The sequence below is a fragment of the Lates calcarifer genome, linkage group LG11 (assembly GCF_001640805.2).
Source record: "Lates calcarifer isolate ASB-BC8 linkage group LG11, TLL_Latcal_v3, whole genome shotgun sequence".
Lineage (NCBI taxonomy): Eukaryota > Metazoa > Chordata > Actinopteri > Centropomidae > Lates > Lates calcarifer.
Genome location: NC_066843.1, coordinates 12,717,335 through 12,738,799, shown reverse-complemented (window position 1 = coordinate 12,738,799; position 21,465 = coordinate 12,717,335). Strand labels below are relative to the sequence as shown.

At 41.0% G+C, this 21,465-nt stretch overlaps 2 protein-coding genes across 2 annotated transcripts; both read right to left on the bottom strand.

Annotated features, from left to right (window-relative positions):
* Nucleotides 1-4,304: 4,304 nt before the first annotated feature.
* Nucleotides 4,305-13,567, bottom strand: LOC108880539 (NACHT, LRR and PYD domains-containing protein 3-like). Its single transcript, XM_018672111.2, has 13 exons — nt 12,707-13,567; nt 11,271-11,393; nt 11,037-11,156; nt 10,808-10,921; nt 10,594-10,707; nt 10,364-10,480; nt 9,311-9,389; nt 8,921-9,149; nt 7,034-8,837; nt 6,758-6,931; nt 5,947-6,120; nt 5,279-5,325; nt 4,305-5,111 (listed from the first exon to the last, which is right to left on the bottom strand). Exons 2-13 carry the CDS (start codon nt 11,342-11,344, stop codon nt 4,504-4,506), a joined length of 3,654 nt encoding a protein of 1,217 aa, XP_018527627.1. The 5' UTR covers nt 11,345-11,393; nt 12,707-13,567; the 3' UTR covers nt 4,305-4,503.
* A 154-nt stretch (nt 13,568-13,721) lies between these two features.
* LOC108880551 (lipopolysaccharide-induced tumor necrosis factor-alpha factor homolog) lies at nt 13,722-18,523 on the bottom strand. Its single transcript, XM_018672118.2, has 5 exons — nt 18,351-18,523; nt 16,224-16,379; nt 15,808-15,849; nt 14,907-15,051; nt 13,722-14,490 (listed from the first exon to the last, which is right to left on the bottom strand). The coding sequence occupies exons 2-5, from the start codon at nt 16,366-16,368 to the stop codon at nt 14,385-14,387; spliced, it is 438 nt and encodes a 145-aa protein (XP_018527634.1). The 5' UTR covers nt 16,369-16,379; nt 18,351-18,523; the 3' UTR covers nt 13,722-14,384.
* Between the last annotated feature and the right edge of the window lie 2,942 nt (nt 18,524-21,465).

Genomic DNA, 21,465 nt, shown 5'->3' with positions numbered 1-21,465 from the left:
ACTGAAATGCCACACTCCATCCTCCACCCATGGCATCAGCCTCCAGCGGTAGCTTCAGACGTATCTCCACCTAAAACGTTTGGTAGCTAATCTGCCTACATCCTGATGTGTAGAGACAGCTGGAATCTTGAATCCTCCACCCAGAGGGTTGGGCTGAGGCTGTCTACTAGAAACCTACAGTATCATCTCCACCTGAAGATTCCTGCAGACAGCTTTATCCCGATCCTCCATCTGCATCTCACAGTTGGATTCCTCTCCATGCTTCAACTACACATGTAAGTGGAATAATAACACATTTCCAGTCCTTTATTTGCTTCTGTTTTGTCAATCCAAATTAATGTTTGTTTCCCTCCTTCTTCCAGGATGTTATCAGCAGAGCCATGTCATGGTCTTGTGGATGTGGCCATTTCCGGTATCTCCACCCTACCTCCAGCCTCTGCAAGCCAGCTGAAGCACCATATTCCATCCTCCACCCACAGCTTCAGCCTCCACCTGTAGCTTCAGACATATCTCCACCTAAAACGTCTGGAAGCTTACTAAACTGCCTCCCTCCATCTTCCACCGGCCAACCACCGTCGGACTCAAACTGCCTCCTCAATCCACCAGCCATCTGCTGCTCTAGCCTCCACCTGCAGACAGCAGACAGCAGACAGCTGACAACATGCTCTACCTACTACCAGCTCTCTTTTGCCAAACTTCATCTCCAGCCTCTGCAAGCCAGCTGAAGCACCATATTTCATCCTCCACCTACAGCTTCAGCCTCCACCTGCAGACAACAGACAGCTGAGACCATGCTCCATCTAGAACCAATTACAACCACCTTTGGCAAACTCCACAGGTAAGTCACACCTTTGTCACTTTTAATGTATTTTAACAAACTAAATGACTTTGTGTGTACTTTAGAAATTGTCAATCCAAATTAATGTTTATTTTATCTGTCCCTCTACCTGCAGATTTTGCAGATGGCTTAAACCTGATTCCACCACCACCTATCGCCTCTGTAAAAATGTTGTGATGCCACCTCCACCCTCCACTTGCCTCCTCCCCACCTCCACCCTGCGCCAGGAATCTCCAGCTTCCTCCACCTGCGGATACTTGCAGACAGCTGTGGCCAGACCCTCCACCACCACATACAGCCTCAGCCATCAGATTCTGGCAGACAGCTTTGCCTCTTCCAGCAACCTGCAACTACCTCCACTTGAATTATTGCAAACAACATCGACCACAACCTACACCTGCAGACTCATAGAGATGGATGAAACCTGATTCCTCAACCGTCACCTACAGCCTCTACAACAATCCTCATCCATCAACTCCTGGCAGACAGCTATAGCCCAAGCCTCCACCTCCAGCCTCTTCCTGCAACCTGCAGCCTCCTCCACCTGCAAATTGATCCCTAGAGCACTCGGAAGAAGCAGAGGTAAGTCACACATTTCTCACTTTTAATGTATCTTAACAATCTAAATAACTTTGTATGTTCTCTAGAAATTGTTAATAGAAACTGATGTATATTTTTTCCCTCCATCTTCCAGGATGTTATCAGCAGAGCTATGTCATGACCTTGTGGATGTGGCCATTTCCAGTGTCTCCACCCCACCTCGACCCCCTGCCGTGAGCTCATGGAGGATTTCGGTGAAGATGTGCCTGTAGCTGTCTTACAAACTCTGCAGGTGGAGGCTGAGGCTGTAGGTGGAGGCGGAGGATGCAGGTGGAGGCTGAGGCTGTAGGTGGAGGCTGAGGCTGTAGGTGGAGGGTTTGGCCTTAGCAGTCTTCGACAACTGGCAGGTGGAGGTGGTTGTAGGTTGCTGGAAGAGGCTGAAGGTGGAGGCTTGGGCTATAGCTGTCTACACCTGCAGATTCTAAAAGATGGCAAAACAGTAAATGCAGCCGCTGTCAACAAACTGTTAAATCAGCCTCCACCACCTACACCATCTGCCAGGACACAAACAACATCTGCAAGCAACCTGAAGTGCTATGTTCCATCCTCCACCTACATGCTCCGTCAGCATCATCCACTGTGGCCTCCACCTGCAGATAATTTGTACTAAGCTGATTCCCTCACCTACAGCCTCTGACAGAAACCTACAACACAGCCTCCACCTGATGATTCTGCAGCTAATGCCAAACCCTCCACCTACATCCTCTGCCAGAAGATTCCACTGTAACCTCCACCTATACAGTCCTGCAGATTGCTGCAACCTAAAACCTCCACCTTCAGCCTCTGCCAGCATCATGCAGCTTCCTTCATCTGTAGATTGTAGCAGACAGCTAAGGACTGCACCTCCACCTACAGGCTCTGCAAACAACATATACCGCAACCTACACCTGCAGACTCATAGAGATGGATGAAACCTGATTCCTCAACCGTCACCTACAGCCTCTACAACAATCCTCATCCATCAACTCCTGGCAGACAGCTATAGCCCAAGCCTCCACCTCCAGCCTCTTCCTGCAACCTGCAGCCTCCTCCACCTGCAAATTGATCCCTAGAGCACTCGGAAGAAGCAGAGGTAAGTCACACATTTCTCACTTTTAAAGTATCTTAACAATCTAAATAACTTTGTATGTTTACTAGAAATTGTTAATAGAAACTGATGTATATTTTTTCCCTCCATCTTCCAGGATGTTATCAGCAGAGCTATGTCATGACCTTGTGGATGTGGCCATTTCCAGTGTCTCCACCCCACCTCGACCCCCTGCCGTGAGCTCATGGAGGATTTCGGTGAAGATGTGCCTGTAGCTGTCTTACAAACTCTGCAGGTGGAGGCTGAGGCTGTAGGTGGAGGCTGAGGCTGTAGGTGGAGGCTGAGGCTGTAGGTGGAGGGTTTGGCCTTAACGGTCTTCGAAAACTGGCAGGTGGAGGTGGTTGTAGGTTGCTGGAAGAGGCTGAAGGTGGAGGCTTGGGCTATAGCTGTCTACACCTGCAGATTCTAAAAGATGGCAAATCAGTAAATGCAGCCGCTGTCAACAAACTGTTAAATCAGCCTCCACCACCTACACCATCTGCCAGGACACAAACAACATCTGCAAGCAACCTGAAGTGCTATGTTCCATCCTCCACCTACATGCTCCGTCAGCATCATCCACTGTGGCCTCCACCTGCAGATTGTTTGCACTAAGCTGATCCCCTCACCTACAGCCTCTGACAGAAATCTACAACACAGCCTCCACCTGATGATTCTGCAGCTCAGGCCAAACCCTCCACCTACACCCTCTGCCAGAAGATTCCACTGTAACCTCCACCTATACAGTCCTGCAGATTGCTGCAACCTAAAACCTCCACCTTCAGCCTCTGCCAGCATCATGCAGCTTCCTTCATCTGTAGATTGTAGCAGACAGCTAAGGACTGCACCTCCACCTACAGGCTCTGCAAACAAACATCTACCGCAACCTACACCTGCAGACTCATAGAGATGGATGAAACCTGATTCCTCAACCGTCACCTACAGCCTCTACAACAATCCTCATCCATCAACTTCTGGCAGACAGCTATAGCCCAAGCCTCCACCTCCAGCCTCTTCCTGCAACCTGCAGCCTCCTCCACCTGCAAATTGATCCCTAGAGCACTTCCTCCTCCTCCTCATCCTCCAAGTTTGCCACTGACTTTTGCTCCTCCCCCAAACTGAGAGTGCCCCTTCACATGGACCCTTTCATTTGAAACTTGAAAAGTGGAAAGAGAACTCCTCTGAGGAAGTAACTGAAGTACTTGCCTACATTAGTCTGTTCTCAACAAATGTTATAAAAATCGACCAGCTAAAGATGTTTTGCTGTTTTGTCATTATAACAGTACAATTGTGAAACACTGAAGAACTAACCAAAGCTCTGATTTATTTCTGATTTGTTAAAAGCTAATGTGTAAACATGTGTATTACATTAGCTGCTGAAATAAACATGAAGCAGACTGTACAAATTGTGTTTCTGATCAATTAACACATCATGAAATGAAACTGGTTTAACACCATAGAGAACATTTTTCTTCGTAAAAGAAGATAAGTTCACTGATTTATTATCGATGTAATAGGTCATGCCAAAAATGCTCACTTGACTTGCAAAGGCACAAAGAATTGAGCAATTCTAACACATTTATAGGGCTTTATAAAACTGTTTGTAATCATGCATGACAAATTATAACAAGATCTATAAAGCATTTTAAGTGGTGAAAATATAAGTTCAGCATTCATAATGCCTTATACCTCCATGCAAAAGTGACACTTATATATAATTAAATTCTCAGACTAATGCTAAAGATTACAGCAGTTTTGTTTGAACTGAATCAGCTCAATGGTCCTGTGAGAAAGAAAAAATTCACAGTGATTCTTTTATTGTCAAAAGACAAAAAAATGATGATCAGAAGGAAAGAGAAAGTAATTTACAAGGAATTATTTACAAATAAGCAGATTTTAAAAAAATAATCTGGAAATGTGTTTATAAGTGATATAAATGTACAAACTGAACTATCTGTTCAACAGTGAGAATGTTTCTCTAACAAGAGGTTGCTCCTTTCTACAATAAACACAGTGACACTGAGGAACCAGACTTGTACCAGAACCTAAACCCAAACCCAGGATAAAGAGGTTGAGTGAATGTGGTGTTGAAGGTGTGGAGGTGGATCAGTGTTTCAGAGGTGACACACTGCCAGCAGGATAGAGTGTCAGAGGACAGTGTGTCAGAGGAAACTCTGACACACTCTGGTACCGCGTAGAAGGACAGAGTGCCAGTAGGACAGTCCACATACACTGCTACTCTGTTGGAGACAGAGGAGGGAGAGGAGAGAGATGTTTTCCTGTTATTGTGAAAGACAGAGTAACCAAGATCAGAGCAGGCCAGACTCCAGGACTGATCATTCTCTCCAAACACGCAGTCTTTACTGTCTCCACTCCTCCTGATTTCTCTGTAGCTCACTGATACATGAACCTCTCCTCTCCACTCCACCTCCCAGTAAGAGCGACCGGTCAGACCATTTCCACACAGCAGCTGAGGCCAGTAGTCAAATCTGTCTGGATGATCAGGAAATGACTGGTATGCTCTCACATATGTCACCTTCCTGTTGTTGTCAGACAGTTTGATCTCATTGTTTACTGTGTTTGTGTCGAGAGTGAGTTCACAGAAATCTGATGGAGAAAACAAGACACAATGCAGCTGCAGTTATTAATCTATCATCTGCACATGTATTGATGGTTTGATGATGATTCGAGACATCAATCATTGGAAAGAGTTTCTGAAGATGGTTTAGCATGTGCTGCTTTGTTTTCATGAATCCAATTAAAATTGCACTTACACTTCCTCAGACCTGGCCTTAACCATTGGACTCCACTGGGCTCCACCCTGAAAGGAAGGGGGTTCAAACCAGCACATATTATTTTCAGCATGTAAACATGGACACAACATCACTCTCACACAAAGGTTGTTTCATTATTGTGTTCAAATGTAGGCCTGTATGTATGGGTGTAGATTGGAGGTATTATCTGATAACTACATGGAGCAGGGAGGTGGAATAATTTCATCATTTGTGTTCTGGTGTGAGACAGTTACTTGCTCTCAAACAAATGTCACATCAAATAAGATGAAGCCACAAATTTAGTGCTTAGTGAAAACTATACTGTAACTCTAAGTTCACTAGACTTCCTTTGCACATAGGACAAGAAGGTATCAGTTAAGAGCCAAGATATGAAGCAATGTGCTTCCCCTGTGTGCATGGGAAGTCTAGTGAACCTATAGCCACTGTACAGTTTTCATTATATATAGTTATAATATCTGAATATCACAGTTATGATTTACTATCTCCTAAGTACAACAAAAGATCTAATAATTACAAGATCAGGATCACAGAAAGGTTATTTGAAATAATCAATATCAGATCTGTCATTAGTTTTGACAGAGGAAAATGTTTCCAGCTCAACCTCCTCTCTCAGACATGGTCTGTAGCTGCAGCAGACCTCTCCATACCTGAGGGTGTCCAGTCTCCAGTTTGGATCCTCCAGTTCAGCAGCCAGCAGCGTCACACCTGAGTCCTCTGGGTGATTGTAGCTCAGGTCCAGCTCTCTCAGATGGGAAGGGTTGGAGCTCAGAGCTGAGGCCAGGGAAGCACAGCCTTCTTCTGTGACCAGACAGCCTGACAGCCTGCAGACACACACAAAAAACAAACACGTACCCTCTGTGAACACGTGGTGGTATGCTTTTTATGTGGTTCAGATACAATATATTTGAGGCAAATTTAGGCAAATACCTTAAGCACCTTCAGCACCATCAGTGGAATTAAAAAATTCTAAAATTCTAAAACTAAAAATTATGAAAATCTCCCCACTTTAGTAAAATGTACTTTACACAATCATACACTAATCTCAGTGCACTGTATTCATATAGTCCATAAATCTGTTTCTGAGAGAACATCAGATAAGATTACTGACAGAGACAGAGGCTACAGTGTTATTAGCATTAATTAGTTGATTTGTCCATTCATCTGTCTTCCACATGTTTTGTTTATATTTGATTTTTATTGTTTGACAAAAAATGCATCAGGTTTTGTCATAATTCTCATTGCTTATTATTTAATTTTAATCATCTAAACCACATTGTAACAAAACATAAATGAGTTTCTATATCTCATATATGTGTGTTTTACAGAATATGAAGCAGAATAAAATAAAAAAAAAAAAACAGTTTATAAACTGTGAAAAATCACTAGAGAGGCTGTTTACACTGTGTGGGCCTTTCTAATATTTCAAGTCAATTAAAATAAAGTGTAACTTGATCTGACCTCAGAGTTTCCAGAATACAGTGTGGACTCTCAAGCCCAGCACACACCAGCTTCACTCCTGAATCATGCAGGTTGTTGTTACTCAGGTCCAGCTCTCTCAGACTGGAGGACTGGGAGCTGAGAACTGAGGACAGAGCTGCACAGCTTCTCTCTGTGAGGTTACAGCCACTCAGTCTGGGGAGATGACAATAAGGAATTAAAAAAGATTCTTCTATATTGTCTCTTGATGAAAATATGGCAGTGTCTTGGATAAATCCAGCAAACTATACCACTTACAGAGCTTTTTTAGAGGCTTTGACTAGTGGCAGCAGCCTCAGAAGAGCCTCCTCTGAAGCAGAAAATGTCTTCAGGTCAAACACATCCAGATCTTTTTCTGATGACAGTAAGATGAAGACCAGAGCTGACCACTGAGTAGGAGACAGTTTATGTGTAGAGAGACTTCCTGATCTCAGGGACTGTTGGATCTCCTCCACTAGAGAACGATCATTCAGTTCATTCAGACAGTGGAACAGGTTGATGCTTTTCTCTGCAGAGGAAGTCTCTTCAATCTTCTTCTTGATGTACTGGACTGTTTCCCGGTTGGTCCGTAAGCTACCTTCTGCCTTTTTCAGCAGACCTCGTAGGAGATTCTGATTGGTCTGCAGTGAAAGGCCCAGGAGGAAACGGATGAACAAGTCCAGGTGTCCGTTTGGACTCTGTAAGGCCTTGTCCACAGCACTCTGATAGAAAAATGTCAGTTCAGATTTGCCTCTAGACAGTTTACACCACCAGGAGGCTGATTTATTTCCTAACAGCAGATTAACACCAGAGTTAACAAATGTCAAATGGACATGAAGAGCAGCCAGAAACTCCTGAACACTCAAGTGGACAAAGCAGAACACCTTGTCCGGGTAAAGCCCTCTCTCCACTTTAAAGATTTGTGTGAACACCCCTGAGTACACCGAGGCTACTCTGATATTGATGCCACAATCTATCAGATCTGATTCATAGAAGATCAGGTTTCCTTTCTGCAGCTGCTCAAAAGCCAGTTTTCCCAGAGACTCAATCATCCTCCTGCTCTCCGGATTCCAGTGTGGATCTATTTCAGTTCTTCCATCATACTTCACATTCTTCAGTTTGGACTGAACCACCAGGAAGTGTATGTACATCTCAGTCAGGGTCTTGGGCAGCTCTCCTCCCTCTCTGGTTTTCAACGCATCCTCCAGAACTGTAGAAGTGATCCAGCAGAAGACTGGGATGTGGCACATGATGTGGAGGCTTCGTGATGTCTTGATGTGCGAGATGATCCTGCTCGCTTGTTCCCCATCACAGAATCTTTTACTAAAGTACTCCTCCTTCTGTGGGTCAGTAAACCCTCTGACTTCTGTCACCATGTCAACACACTCAGGGGGGATCTGACTGGCTGCTGCAGGTCGTGTGGTTATCCAGAGGCGAGCAGAGGGAAGCAGTTTCCCCCTGATGAGGTTTGTCAGCAGCACATCCACTGAGGTAGACTCTGTAACATCAGTCAGGATCTCAGTGTTGTGGAAGTCCAGAGGAAGTCGACACTCATCCAGACCATCAAAGATGAACACAACCTGGAACTCTTCCAGTGTGCAGATTCCTGCTTCTTTGGTTTCAGTAAAGAAGTGATGAACAAGTTCTACCAAGCTGAATTTTTTCTCTTTCAGCATATTCAGCTCTCTAAAAGTGAATGGAAATGTCAGCTTTATGTCCTGGTTGGCTTTTTCTTCAGCCCAGTCCAAAGTGAACTTCTGTGTTAAGACTGTTTTCCCAATGCCAGCCACTCCCTTTGTCATCACTGTTCTGATTGGATTATCTTTTCCAGGTGTAGGTTTAAAAATGTCTTCTTGTCTGATTGTTGTTTCTTGTCTGTTTGGTTTCCTGAACGCTGTTTCAATCTGTCTGACCTCATGTTCATCATTGACCTCTCCAGTCCCTCCCTCTGTGATGTAGAGCTCTGTATAGATCTGATTCAAAAGGGTTGGGTTTCCTGCTTTAGCAATCCCATCAAACACACACTGGAACTTCTTCCTCAGGTTAAATTTAAGTTTACGTTGACAAACTGCAGCAAGATGTCCTGAATGAAGACACAAAAAACAATATTAGTAAATCCCCAAAATAATGCATGTACAGTATATCCATTATGTTAAATCCTCTTACTGCTCTGCAGACAGTCAGCCAGCTCCTCCTGGTTCATTTTCCGCAGAAAGTTCAGTGTGATCTTCAAAAATCCCTCTCTGCTGCTCCTCCGCTGCTCTTCATTCTCATTGTCCAAAACCTCCTCATCCTCTATCTGACTCTCTAAGCATTCTGGGTAATCTGGACTCAGAACCTTATGGATCTTCTTAAGCTCATTCTTCACAAAAGTGACAATGTTCTCCTCCAGCACCTGGAACAGAATACTATATGAATCAAACTAAAATGACAGACCTAAACATCAGATCACTGTTCAGATCACTGAACAAAACGACAAGCCACTGGTCTAAAAAATGCAACAGAGAGAATTGTGAATAGAACAGATGTAAAAGTAGTTGTTGTACATATACAGACCATAAAGATGGAGTCCAGTTGTGTTTGATGCTGCTGGGCAGACTGATCCCTGGGAACCTCTGAGTTCTCCTGGTTGACTCTGTGGAAATATGAAGAATTCAATTTGTTCTCACGGCAGTTCATGAAATAGTCACCAAATGTAATGTAATCATGTTCAGTAAATGAGGTCCCTGGTCCTTTCTTTGAAACAATACATGTCCTCCTCTCCACCCTCAATAAATTGGGTGTTTCTGCACGCTTTCTCTATTTGTATCGTACCTGATGGATTGCTTCCACCAGGTGACATGGAATAGATCTGAGCCACAAAGTCTGACAAGGAGCCCTCTCTTCTTCTCCCTCTAAATAAGGACTCCTGATGCTCTCAAACATTTGCATGGATTCTTCTAATACCGCTATGCTGATGACACCCTACTCATCATTGGAGCCGACCTGCCTCCCTCCATGACTTGCACGCCTCCAAATTCAGAAAATAGGCAGGGAATATTACTGTAGACCCCTCACACCCTAGACACAACATAATAACTGCGATATAACAAACAATCAGATGCAAACATGTCTTTCTTTCCATACGTTGTCACTTTGATGAACAGGTAATCAGTCATGTAATGCCAGAAAAAATCCCTGTGCAACAATCATGTAACACCATTGTATCTACAAATTGTAGATACAATATAGAGCAACAAACAATGGTGTTTGTTGCTCTATATTGCGCATAGATATGTATACAGGCTTACATAAACCACCTGCATTATGTACATAAAGTAATCTATCACATTAGTAATTATAGTATATGCACCCTGAACTCTCAAACATACTTGTACTATTTAACATTTGTGACACTAAAATTCACTCAAAGTCAAATGATTCATTATTCATGTACTATCTGACAACAGGAACAGATGATACAATACACTCTACATCTCTCACTGATTATCAATCATAACAGACTATATTGAGAAATAACCCAAATGTAAAATAACAACATATGATCAATAAACCTCTGGATAACAGTTAAGGCAAAAATCCATGATTTTACTGACAATAATGGCTCACCTCTGGTCAGCATGGGTAGGTTGTTCTTTAAAGTCAATAAAAAAATGCTTTGACTCGTTACTCCTGAGGGACACACAGCTGGGTTCAGGTCCAGGAGAGTCTGGTCTCTGATATGTCCTGATAGAAACAATGCACTGATAAAATTATTTGAGCTTATTTATGCACCAAAATTCTTCCTGGGTGAGATTCTGGAGAATTTATAAGCTTTATTAGTCAAAGCAACAATTTACCTTTTGTCAGATAAAGGTCTTTGTTTAAAGTTAACATAAATATCCTTTGACTGATCACTCTTAAAGGACAAACAGCTGGGCTCAGATCCAAAAGAGACGGGTCTCTGATACATCCTGACAGAAACAATGCATTAATAAAATTATTTGAGGTTATTCATTCATCAAAATTTTTCCCATGTGTAGTTAAGGTGTATTAGTTAATACATAAATGTACCTCTTGTGAGATAGAGCTTTTTGAGTAAAGTTAACATAAATGTCCTTTGAGCAGTCACTCCTGAGAGATTGACAGCTGAGTCCTGATCCAAAAGAGTCTGGTCTGTGATGCAACCTGATAGAAATAATGCATTGATAAAATTATTTCAGCTAACCCACTCATTAGACTTTTTCCCAGGATGAAATGCGAAAGAGTCAAAAAGTTTTATTATATAATACTAACAATTTACCTTTTGTCAGATGAGCATCTTTGTTTAAAATTCATATAAATATCCTTTGACCTATCACTCTTGAGGGACACACAGCTGGGTCCAGGTTCAGCAGAGTCTGGCATGCGCTGCTGCTCCAGACTTCAACACAAAACACACACACAGCTTTCAGTGTGAATAATGATGGTGAGGTGATTTTAGTGTTGAGCTCTGACATGAAGAGGAGTCATGGATAGTTAGAGATCCTCATCTCACCTCTGAGCTCTGGTCTGGCTCTCATGTTCCCCACACAAAAGGACTCCCTCCTCTCTGTCCTCACATTGATCCATGCTGCTGAATTTACATCCACATCAGCTCACACACACTTTCTGCCTTCATCTGGAGAGGAAGCACAAATCATTCATCTGCACATCAACTGAAATCATCATTTATACCATTTCTCCTATAAAAAAACACAAGCTGCTCCTCCAGTGATTGGCTCTCCTTATCTGTTTCATATCAGTCAGTTGAATGACTGAGGAAGAGGAAGCAGCCATCAGCTGCTGTACTTCTGCTATCAGTCCCCTAGATGGCAACCATTTACGTTCACTGACAAGAACTGAAATGCATTTGTTGTATCTGATGCAATCTTTACAACGTCCTGATAGAAAATGTTATTATGAAACGAGTTACAGCAGATTATTTCAGGGAGAAACTTTCCAACTGGAACTGAATTTATTTCACCTTTTATAATAATATCAATGGGTCTGTACCTTTCTAATAACTACCTGCAAAGTTTCTTGTAAAGGACTGTAATTACAGACTTGTAATCACTGAGTTAATGTAACCTACAGTCACAGGACAATAATGTTGTGGTTTAATCTTTCATAACATGTTGTGTTTTATGTGCTGTTTTTTTTTTAAATCTACAACCTCAAGCTGAAAAGTGACTAGTAACCACAGCTGCCAGGTAAATGTGGTGTAGTAAAAAGTACAATACAGGAAATACTTACAATATAAGTACCTTACATTTGTACTTGTGCACAGTATTTAGAATTAAGTGGTGAATAATAGGACCCTGGATTTAGATATAGATCCTGGTGTCTTAAGCCCTTACCAAAAACAGAAATCATGACATTTTCAGCATTTAGTATATCTAGGCTAATACTCATGTTAAACATAAGAAATGACACTTGCTCCTGTTGGAGGATTACCAGAAGGCCTCTGAGTCATTTGATGTTAACTTTCTTTCTGAATATCATATAGAACCTTTAAAGCAGACTCACAAGGTTAAGGAGCCTTAAAAACCCTGCCATACTGTGTCCACATCAGTCCTGTATTTACATAGCAGTCACCAACAGAGTAGTTGTTCCTCAACAGGTCTGACCTCAGACCACATGCCTCAAACAGCAGAGCAGAAGCTCATCTCCACCTCTTCTACAGGCTGATCCAGGCAAGAAAAGCTGCCTCAATTGTAAGTGGTGCTACACATTAAACTACTGACCACCAGCTAACGCTACCCCTCTTATTGCACGTCTTAAACTCCAAATACAAAATGTGGAATAAAGTAGCGGCCGGCATCTGAGTTACTTAAAATACTGAGAGGGAGATTTCTCCTGTTTCTAGTGGAGTGAGCTGACAACAGTTAGTGCTAACAACATGAGCAAAGAGTCATTCAAGAGGAAAAGACTGAAAAATGTAACTTTTATTACCTTTAAATAGAGAGAAGAAGACGCACGATGGTGATCAGTGAAAGTGAAACTGAACTTTGAACAGGAAACAGACGTTGTTCAGATTGCTGACTTCATTCAAATCTTCAGTTTATAACCAGGTAAGAAAGGCAGAAAATAATCACATCTGGCAAATGTTTGGAATCCTTGCTTGAAAAACGACTAAAACTATCACTTGATCGGTGACTGAGTCTATAAAGCTAAATCAAACCACCAGTCATTGTATCTTTTTCTGGCCCATATAGGCTACAATCTCTTGATCTTCTTTTAAGACCATATTTCCAATGACGTAGCATATTATCTTCTAACCAGAAAAGTTTGTTTGAAGGATCCTTGTCTCTTTGTGACTGTTTTGCTGTCTTTTTGTGGTCATTTTTGATTTTCAAACAAGCAAAATTAACAGCTATGGAGGCTCTGGCCCAGGGCTCCCCTGACCTCAAAGGTTCCTGTGCCCATGCTACTAACTGGTCAGTCTGTAAAGCTGATCTCTGGTTAATTATCATGTTTGAAAGGAAGTAGGTGAACCAAAATGTCAGTGTTTTTTGCATACTGAAAAAAGGAAAATTCTGTTATAAAATGGCACTTGCATATGAACAGTTTCTCATATGTTTTTCTATGTCAATAAAAATTAGACTTTCCAGCACTAGCTGCTCCATAAAGCACTGAGATGCTGGACATAGTCTGTGTAAGGCTCATAATCCCTCACAAACTGCAGGTCACTCTTGTTGTGATGGTTCAATAAAAAAAGGTTAAACTAACACGTGAAGATCTTTACAGATATCAAACCAAGATGTTATTAAGAACCAATTACAAATACATAACAGAGCAACAAAAAGCAATGGTGCATTTTAGGTTTAAAAATAGTAGAAGAAAAACTATCACATATCTTCACTCACCCCTTCCTCCATGGTTCAGTTAAGTTGAAAAGTAAAAGTGCAAATTGATGTATATAAGTCTCAGTGTAAGAAAATATCTTCAACACAAATGGAGACTGTGCTATTCTCCCCATTATATATCTTTAATTCTATAAAACTGATATGACAGAAAATATACAATATACATAAAGTGTGTTTGAGAATGAAAGTTTAAAGGTAAATGAACAAACAAATGTGTCCCTTTCACTTATGGAAATTAATCAGGAGATAAATGCAGATTGAATTGATGCCTTCCAGAAAGGCTAACATGAGAATACAACGAGTGCAACAATAAAAACTTAGAAACAGTAAATCCCAGTGATACAAGGCAATAGGCATAGTGACAGAACAGAGAAAATGTAAGACACCCAGCACCTTTAGACAACCAGGAGCAACTGATGGCAGGCAGCTGAAAAAAAAGGATGTCTTTATTTTATATGTATCTATTTTGGTTGTTTATTTTTAATAGTATATTTGGTTTATATCCCTTCCTATTAGATTAGAAATATTCCACTATTTGCTAAAATTGATTCCCCACAATATAATGCCTCATCACATGCAGTATGAATACACTATCATTACAATTCATATTAAGAAGGGAAGTTATAATTATAGGATTGCAGTAAATGCATTTTGTATTATTTCTATCAGTATCAGAATGGTGTTGTCGAACAAGCAAGACTATGAATAAGCTACTGTGTATGTAAATACTGAGTCCTTCTCTCCCACTCACAGTCAGGATAGTTTCACATTCGCTTGTATATATGGATGATTCTGTTGCAGGATGGACAGCGATGCTCCACATCTTTACAGGAATCGATGCAGAATGGGATACAGCAGCAAAGAAAACACCTGTAGGAGTAAAACAAAGGGAATTATAACTTTCCAGATAGTAATGAGAATATTAGCTTCTGAGCCCTGGTTCAGGCCTGGGGCTTTTCTGTGTGGAGTTTGCATGTTCTCCCTGTGCCTGCGTGAGTTCTCTCTGGGTACTCCAGCTTCCTCCCACAGTCCAAAGACATGCAGCTTAGGTTAATTGATAACTCTAAATTGCCCGAAGGTGTGAATGCGAGTGTGAATGGTTGTGTGTATATATATGTTGGCTCTGTGATGGACTTTGGACCCTTAACGGATAAGTGGTATAGATAATGGATGGATGGATATTAGCTTCTAAAACAGGATCATTTGTACTGTTTTATTAAGTTTTAGATGTATAGTTTAAAATGTTTGTCTTTCCCATAGGATCATTTTTATGAGATTGTTTTTACCCAAAGATGGTGAGGCCACCACAGATAGCCCAGGTCAATAGGCCTGGTGTGTGCTCTGTCTTGGTGATCACATTTTGATTGCAGTGGGGACACAAGGCCTGTCCTGGGATGTCCTGTAGTGCAGGTGTTACCACCACGTGAGCCACTGAGGATGAGAAATGAACAACACATCAAATAAAGGAAATTGTCTCCATATTCACCTCTATATGCTTAACAACCCATATGTTATATACAAGGGTCATACAGTTTCTTAGGTAATAACTAGGGCAGGGTTTTTCTTCTTTTAAGACATATTTTGGTAACATGTGTAACTGTTGTTGCCAGCTAGCCAGACAGACATTTCTGATTTCTGGTTTCTATTGCAGACTCTCTGCTATGGGCTGTTATTACCAGATTTGAAGATAAAATGACTGCACTGACTCAAAAAGACCAGCAGAGGCTGCACAACAATTGCAATTTGTTATGGAGTCCTCTGTTTTGTCATGAGTGTCCTGTTTGTCCATCAGCTCTCTATGCTCACTGTATTGTAAAGATGCTATGGAGCCGTCCAGCTGGACCCTCCAGGTTGTTTTATACTAATAAGATATATACAAATAAGTAATATACCTGTGATGGGAATCATTACTCAGCTGGTCCAAAAGGCAAAACTCAAAATGTGAGTGTACACAGAACAAACACAGAACAATAGCTTTTTGTTAAGCACAGAGGCTACAAATGGGCTATTCTTCAGATCGGTTTGGTCAGAGGCCGAGGACTTAACCCACTGACTGTGCCTCACTGGTCTGTCTGCTCACAGATGTGTGCACTGTGTAAATGAAGCTTCAAATGGTGCATGCTCTGATAAATGGTACAACATATCACTGTGTCTCTATTGTGTTCTGGATCAGATGCATCTCCTCACCTGTTGTGACAGGTGCAGGCCCAGCTGGAGTAAAAGGAGCACCTGGAAGATGAAACACAGGACAAACAAAATAGGAAAAAACAGATATTTCCATAAGTAACCCACCAAAACATAACAGCTTTTGCATAAAGTAAATACATAATATATACATACTGTATATAATAAGTACAGTAGTGGTAGTCCTTTTCTTTTTTTAGGATATTTAGGATATATTGTATTTTAACATCCTTTACCTAATGGTTTGTTGTGTGTGCATAAGCTGCTTACAGGATGTACACTTGATAGCAACCATATTTTTCACAGACAAAGGTGTGTAGCACTGTCAGGGCCTTACATTGCCAACCCCTGTAAAGGTTTCTCTGATGTATAAAAAGTATCAGTATCTTTTAACTTAAGCGGTGACCTCAGACACAGACCTCCATGGTATCCAGCAGGTGGAGGTGCTGCAGGTATGAATCCTGGCTGAGGGTACATTCCTGGCTGAGGTGGTACGCCCCCATAGTTAATAGGTGGTCCAGGGTATGGTGGAGCTGATTCTTGTGGTGGGTATCCTTTTTCCATCTTCAGAAATCCTGAGTGAATACAAGAAATGTGTCTCACTGATTTTTTTAGTTGGCTTTCAAGTTAATGAGGATGAACTTAACAACAATGTGTGTTTGACACAGTCTAGTTTTAGGGTTTTAGCCTAAAACATCTGGCAACATTCCTCTCAAAAGCATGTGGACCTCTTCATCAATAGTTGGTTAGCTCTCCAGTATGTAATCTACAGCACATAAATGATAAACAGTGGTTTTGTTGCCTGTATATTCATTTTGTTTGCCCAATCTAACACTCCATGCACCCACTTCCATCACATATTAATAGTACATGGAAAAGGTAGTGAAAGTATACTTTATACAAACAGGAGCCAAACAACCACGGGCCAACATTGCTCCTGTAACCATGTTGAAGCATTGTTACCTTAGAAATGCACTCATTTATTTTTAAATGACAGTAACACACCACAAACATTTCTGGTGACCAGTATCTAGTGCAGAAGTGAAATATATAGAATCTCCATTGTGGTGGAGCACTTCCTGGGGATGTATGCTATCTAACCACACATCTCATGTCCTCTTTCCAGCCTACATAACCTGAAACTATGGTCAAATAAGTTTGCATACAGACAGAGCTGACAGCAACGGAAAAAAATACAGGCCCTTTACTTAAGCACCAAAACAATATTATGAATTTGTTCCAAAATAAGAGTATTACACCCGAAATGATACGCAAAAATACATAAGTATTATTATCTGTAAAGTACTAAATGTAAAAGAATGGTCCCTATGAGTATTATACTGTTCTATATATTATTGTTGAGCATTAATGAGTGAGCAGTGTTTTACTTCCGTAGTTGGTCAAGATGTGAGGCTCACTTTTATTGTTTTATTTTTGAGTTGTAATTTCATCTTTAGAAAATGTAGTGCAGTAAAATGTGGAATGTTTGCTTCTGAAATGTAGTGATGTAGGAGTGGCATGAAATGGAAACTCAAGTAAACTACACGTACCTGTGACTCAAAACTGGACTTAAGTACAGGGATAAAACTAAGCGCTGGATTAGTACAGGAGCTCTTGGTCCAAGGTAGCAATATACATGTGAGTCATTTGCTTAGTGGGAAAGGCATGGAGCAATAGACCGCCTTCTAAAAAGCACTTTGCTGTCATGGTGTTATCCAGATCCTCATTCAGTGATGCAATCATCATATTAATTTCATTTACATTTTTTTAATCTTAATTTATATTTGGTGCTGCTGTAACAAAGTAATTTCCTGTCAAGGATCAATAAAGTATTATTCTATTCTATTCTATTCTATTCTATATCTATTCTATAGTACAACTGCGTCATAATTCCATTGTACCATGCACCTAGTCTGTGTTAGTGGATTAGTTCTTCCTTATAGCCTGTGTTTTGATAATTTAGGAGAATGTAGTGCCACTATGTATGATAGTCAGTCTGCTACCACATAGTGAATAGGCCCACTCAGTCCCTGCAAGCCTTCCTGTCTGTCGTCATAAATCTATCCTAATTCAGTTAGATGAAACATAAGCCACATGCACACAGTCATCACAGTACTGCTGTTGTGCCTCACCCTGCTTTGTTTTGACGCTGTTGATGGATAAGGCTTACAATGCCATAAAGTCAAAAAAAAAAAAAAAAAACATTAAATAAAAAAAACAAACAAACACTTTGACATTACAAAAAAAACAACAACAGCAACAACAAAACTATATTGCATCTGTTCCACAGTGGTGAAATACATCAATCATGTGTTGCCTATTGAATGGTGTATAGATATATACTGTATGTATACACCATTCTGCCACATTATTAAAACCAATAACTGTTTTTAATGTTGTGGCTGATCACTGTATGTCAGTTAAATTAGGTGTATCAGTATTCATACCTTACACAGATACACAGACAAAATTGATAACTTTAACACCATGGCAACAGTAAGTGGTCATTACATAACTCCAAATGTGTAAAAAAAAGATTTACCTACCTGTGACTTTCCCTCAACAAAAAGATCTCTCCTGGGGCTGCCTGGCCCTGACTGGAAACAGGAAGAAGGAATAAAGACAGTGAGGACAGGTGCAGGGAGTAATTAGACCACGATTTCGACAGTGATTGTAAAACTAACACAGGACGGACTATCTGTATTTCTTCTTGCTCGATCTAGCTGTGCAACTTCACGCCCCCTCCCCCCTTTCTCCTCCCATTTCCCATGTGACTGGGTGGGTCAGAAGATAAACCATTGACTCTGTAGAGAAGAAAACTAATAAGAATAGTATTACAGTGTTAGTTCAAATGGTGGTCAAATAAAGACCAGTATGGCAATGTGAATTCATACAAGATATGAATATAGAAGTCAACAAAAAAAAACAAAAAAACAAGGGGGGGTGGGGGGATGGGGGCCAAGAACAAAGTGTTCTTTGTTGATTTAACTTGCTTCATAACACTGACCAGTCAGAGTTTCAGTCAGCAAGAACACATAGATGCATGAAGTACAGACGTATTACTCAATACTGTGACTCAAACTACTTAACTACATAACCATGGAGTCCCATGATAACAGAATATTAACCAACCGATCACTGGAATGACATCTGCTACGTATTTGCTTTGTGCTTAGTGGTGTGTAAGGGCACAACATCTATTTGCTGTTTTTCACGTCAGTTTACGCCTAAAGCTGTGATTTCCTGTGATAAAACATTCTCACTTGATGAGAAACACGTGAGAGTGTGACTGGAAAAAGGCTCCACTTTTTCCACTGAAAACTTCACACCACCTAGTTGGAGCTACAGTCCTGGGAGAGAGCACAGGTGCAACCCAGCTATTATGGGTTTTTATTACAGTGTGGGCAGTTCATTAAAACATGGTAGATGAATCAACAGATAACGGCCATGACAGTGAAAAAGTTCACAGCATAACCAAACAGGATGGCATGAGTCACTAACAGTGCCACAGGCTGACAGATGTGTGTTGTCGTTCAGTCCCCCGCTGAAATGATATTTTCCACTATTCATTCTCTGGTGTTTATTGGTAGTAGTAAACCACAAAGCCAAAGCAATGAGGAAGTAACAGTGTTTACTGCCCTAGTTTCATTACAATTAAAAGTGAGAAACCAAAAATTTACATTACATTTTGCCAGTGTTTTCAATTAGTATGTAGCTTATAGAAACACTCATTCCACACTCTTTCATGGTCCTTCAAAACAGCAGAAATCATGTGCAGAAAAATGTCATCAAGCAGATGTAGTGGAGAAGAAAGAAAGAAAGAAGCATATCATACACTTTCACAACACTATTTCTAATAACTTTATCAACTGTAATAACTATATTTGTCAGTCCTGCTGGTCCAGACATTCTCTCCCACACACTCAGTGAGTGTAAATGGTCCGCCCATAAACACATGACTTTGACACATGAAGGCCTGATGACAGCCAGGAACGAGCCAAGGATGCTGAGAGGTCACAGGATTATCACAAGAATGCTACCCATTGCATGTGGAATGCACTGTGCTATGGCCACTCTGATAACTAGAATGGCACTTACTCAGTAGAGTGCATTCCTCTGTTGAGGACAAATGTTGAAAAATGCTCTATCTTGCAGTGTTCCCTGATCCATCCTTTTTGCAGAATCCAGACCTAGATTCAACAGGTCTTTCCTTAGCCCGTGCACCAACCCATCACCAAGTTTGGTGCAAGTCCGTTCAGCCCTTTCTGCATAATCCTGCTGACAAATGAACAAACAGACACAGGGGAGAACACAACCTTACAGGAGCTGTATTGTCTATTTTCATACAGCCACTAGAGGTCAGAATAATGCCAACATTATAACGTTTGACACTGTTGTACTGTCTTCCTTACACACACAGCGGATAGAGAATGCTATGCCGTCAAGATATCAAAGAGTTCAGACAGAGGGATGTTTCTTAAACATGAATTCTTTTGGATCAGAAACTAGAAATGTCAGAGAAGATTTTGTATGTTTATTAAAGGCAACTGTTTAAGATGCGTTTCAATGCACATTGCTGCATCTCTCTGTCTCTGCTGTTGAAGTTTCTGTTGCATCTAACTAGAAAATAGTAATTTGATCAATGGTCCTCAGACAGCAGCTTCAGAACCACTGTTTGATTCAATCACATAACTATTTTATCCCTGTGCAGTCATGGAAAAACAGAGACAGAAAACCTCACTGACGAGACCCATATGTTTTATGATTGGATGCAGTGAAACAGGAAATAACCTACAGTATCACAAAGAGACAGAGAGCATCACAAGCTCAATTCACTTTGCTCCAGTAGTTCAGTTCAATTCAATTTGCTTTACTCCAGACCTTGGAAGAAATTAAAGGTAGAGCAACCTCTGAAGGCAACTTTTAACAGGACGCATGAGCTCAAAACAATGTTGTTCACACAACATGCAGAAGTAAAAAGAACAGTACTAATTAATCCATCAGTAGTAAATTGTATGCAAAAAAGAAAAAACAGCATGGACGTTTAAAATGCCTTTCACTGGGATTTCTACATGTGGTAGTGCTGATGAAAAATTTTCTGCATGAATGATGTTTGTATGATATATAATATATATAAGCAGTGTGACTTACGACCACTGATCTAACTGTAGTAATCTGTAGGTAAACAGTGTTGCAGTACAGTGTGGGATGAAGTAAGGTTTTATGGTCAGAGGTTGTAAAATGGGGAAGAATTAGTGCTGGTGCGTTATTGGCTGTAGCGATCCAGAGCTAAATCCCCTATGGTGGTCCTCATAGATGCATTCTTGGTGGCTGCAACGTGTACATACCGTACCTCACACACACACACACACACACACACACACACACACACACACACATATATATATATATATATATATATATATATATATATATATAATGAGTGTGTGTGTGTGGGGGGGGTATTGCTCACAGCTGTCAGTCTTTTTCAGTCTTTGACAGTGGGGGGTAAGCAGTGATTACAGCTCATGGAAAGAATCCGGTTTTAGTCTGTCTGTTCTGGATCTAGATTGTCCTGTATCTTCCTCCAGACTGGAAGAAGGAAAACAGAGAGTGTCCAGAGTGGGTTGGGTCTTTTATGCTACCTCTGGCTTCCTTTTG

What these genes read in the sequence shown, in the direction of transcription:
- LOC108880539 (XM_018672111.2), bottom strand. Translation starts at nt 11,344, where the DNA reads ATGGATCAATGTGAGGACAGAGAGGAGGGAGTCCTTTTGTGTGGGGAA. An exon ending in AAAGCTCTATCTCACAAGAG is followed by an intron (nt 10,708 to 10,807) that starts GTACATTTATGT and finishes TGTTTCTGTCAG; the next exon opens with GATGTATCAGAGACCCGTCT. An exon ending in GGCTGACTGTCTGCAGAGCA is followed by an intron (nt 8,838 to 8,920) that starts GTAAGAGGATTT and finishes GTCTTCATTCAG; the next exon opens with GACATCTTGCTGCAGTTTGT.
- LOC108880551 (XM_018672118.2), bottom strand. Translation starts at nt 16,368, where the DNA reads ATGGAAAAAGGATACCCACCACAAGAATCAGCTCCACCATACCCTGGA. An exon ending in GCCTGCACCTGTCACAACAG is followed by an intron (nt 15,052 to 15,807) that starts GTGAGGAGATGC and finishes TCTCATCCTCAG; the next exon opens with TGGCTCACGTGGTGGTAACA. An exon ending in GGTGGCCTCACCATCTTTGG is followed by an intron (nt 14,491 to 14,906) that starts GTAAAAACAATC and finishes TTACTCCTACAG; the next exon opens with GTGTTTTCTTTGCTGCTGTA.